The sequence below is a fragment of the Galeopterus variegatus genome, unplaced genomic scaffold (genome assembly GCF_000696425.1).
Source record: "Galeopterus variegatus unplaced genomic scaffold, G_variegatus-3.0.2 Scaffold14463, whole genome shotgun sequence".
Taxonomy (NCBI): Eukaryota; Metazoa; Chordata; class Mammalia; order Dermoptera; family Cynocephalidae; genus Galeopterus; species Galeopterus variegatus.
The window spans coordinates 20,758-22,442 of NW_007740574.1; the positions used below are offsets into that span (position 1 = coordinate 20,758).

At 37.4% G+C, this 1,685-nt stretch overlaps 1 protein-coding gene across 2 annotated transcripts in view; it reads right to left on the reverse strand.

Moving 5' to 3' along the window:
- Positions 1 to 579: 579 nt before the first annotated feature.
- LOC103581972 (regulator of G-protein signaling 7-like) overlaps positions 580 to 1,685 on the reverse strand; it is an 8,080-nt gene continuing 6,974 nt past the window's right edge. The window contains exons 3-4 of one of the 2 annotated variants that reach the window (XM_008563667.1): positions 1,430 to 1,483; positions 580 to 666 (exon numbers count right to left, since the gene is read on the reverse strand). In XM_008563667.1, the coding sequence (XP_008561889.1) occupies positions 592 to 666; positions 1,430 to 1,483 (129 nt within the window). In that variant the 3' untranslated portion in view covers positions 580 to 591. The remainder of the gene's footprint in view (positions 667 to 1,429; positions 1,484 to 1,685) is intronic. The other variant, XM_008563668.1, reaches the window with a different exon arrangement.

Here is a 1,685-nt window from a genome sequence, read left to right on the forward strand (position 1 = left end):
CTGTCAGCATTATGTTAGAAAAGGATTAATTTGAAACAATTCTTAAGTAATACACAGGGCACCTTCCAATAGCCTAGGGCCACTTTCTCCAGCAAAATCTTGGGGAATTCTTTTGACACTGTCTTTATCTCCCCATGATGACAGATGAAGGATGTTTAAGAAAATTTTATATTAAAGGACAGAGACTCCAATGGAGCCAGTCAAAATTTTTGTGAAGTTTATAGTGTGATTAATTCCTGGAATCCGTCATTCCCCATCCCTTTAATTCATGCACTCACATTGAATATTCCACATATATATTGCTGTTCAAAGTCTTTCTAATATTCTGTGCACAGTCACAAGAGCAATTCAAAAGTAGAACTGATTAACATTCCCCACCACAAGGATCCTCGAAGGAAACTGAAAACAAAAACTGTATCTTTGTTGAACCCAGTTTGCTTACATTTAGTTCAACACACATAACTCCACTGAACTGGCCATCACAGCAAAAGCCACAACACACACACACACACAGCAGCACGGAGCTAACCACACAACTCAACAGACAGTGCAGACAAACTTGAGTAGAAACCAAGATTTTTCTACCTCTTTTCATAACAGGTTAGTGCTGGCCCTCAGTGTTGGTGTACAGTTTTTATGGCATGGGAAAATAGGGATGTTTCTGCCCTATAAAAATAAATGTGTTGAAGTCTTTAGTTTAAGCTTACACAATGTCAGAAAGTTCTAAAGGCACTGACACAATACAAAAAAAAAAAAAAAAAAAAAAAAAAAAAAAAAAGAAACCCCACAAACAAATATATATATATATCACTAAAACACATGGCAAAATATTAAGAAAATACTGGTAGGAAAACTACTGGTTTCTCGGATGATTTATGCAACAGTTTGCAACACCTTCCTGAAAAATAAAGAACAAGAGAGGCAGGCTAATGGGTCTTTGATGGGGCATGGCTTGTCCCTGGCCATTATTCATATCAAGTCTCTGCCTTTAGAGTTCTCAATAGATCATTTTCTCCCTGCAGAGGTGGAAAGCACAGAACCCTCATTGTTCTTAATCTTTTAAGCCTAACAAAGAGCTAAGGGAAAGAGCAGGGAAATACATGCACTGTCTTTAATAAAGAAAGGGATACATGGAATAAAAATAAAAATATAAAGAATAATTATGTCTTCATTATATACATCATAATACAAACTTATTTCCAAACCTCAGTTTCGTACATGCAGTTATTCGTATGTGACATCCTTATCTACTCTAGAAAGGGCTGGACAGGAAAATAAGTTGGAAGCACCAAGTTCTGATTTGGAGTAAAGGCGACACTTCTGTCATTACCTCGAAGAATGCGAAGGGGGCGATGGGGCTAGAAACAGAGAAACTAGGACAATTTTATTGGACTTCATGATTCGTAATTCCTCAAAAAATCAAACTTACCACGTTCTGTGCAAATTTCTCTAAAGATGTTCTGCGATCCATTGAGTTTTCCGACTTAACGTGTGTAGGGTTGGGTAGGGTGAGGGGAAACAAGGAAACATTAAAAAAAAAAAAAGAAAGAAAGAAAAGAAAAGAAAGCAAGGAAAATAGAGCAGAAAAAGACAGGATGATGAAATGAGGCAACACCAAATCCATATTCTACATCGCGAAGGTAGCAGAGCTGGCAGCAAAGCCTCTTGTCATAGGACATGGGCTC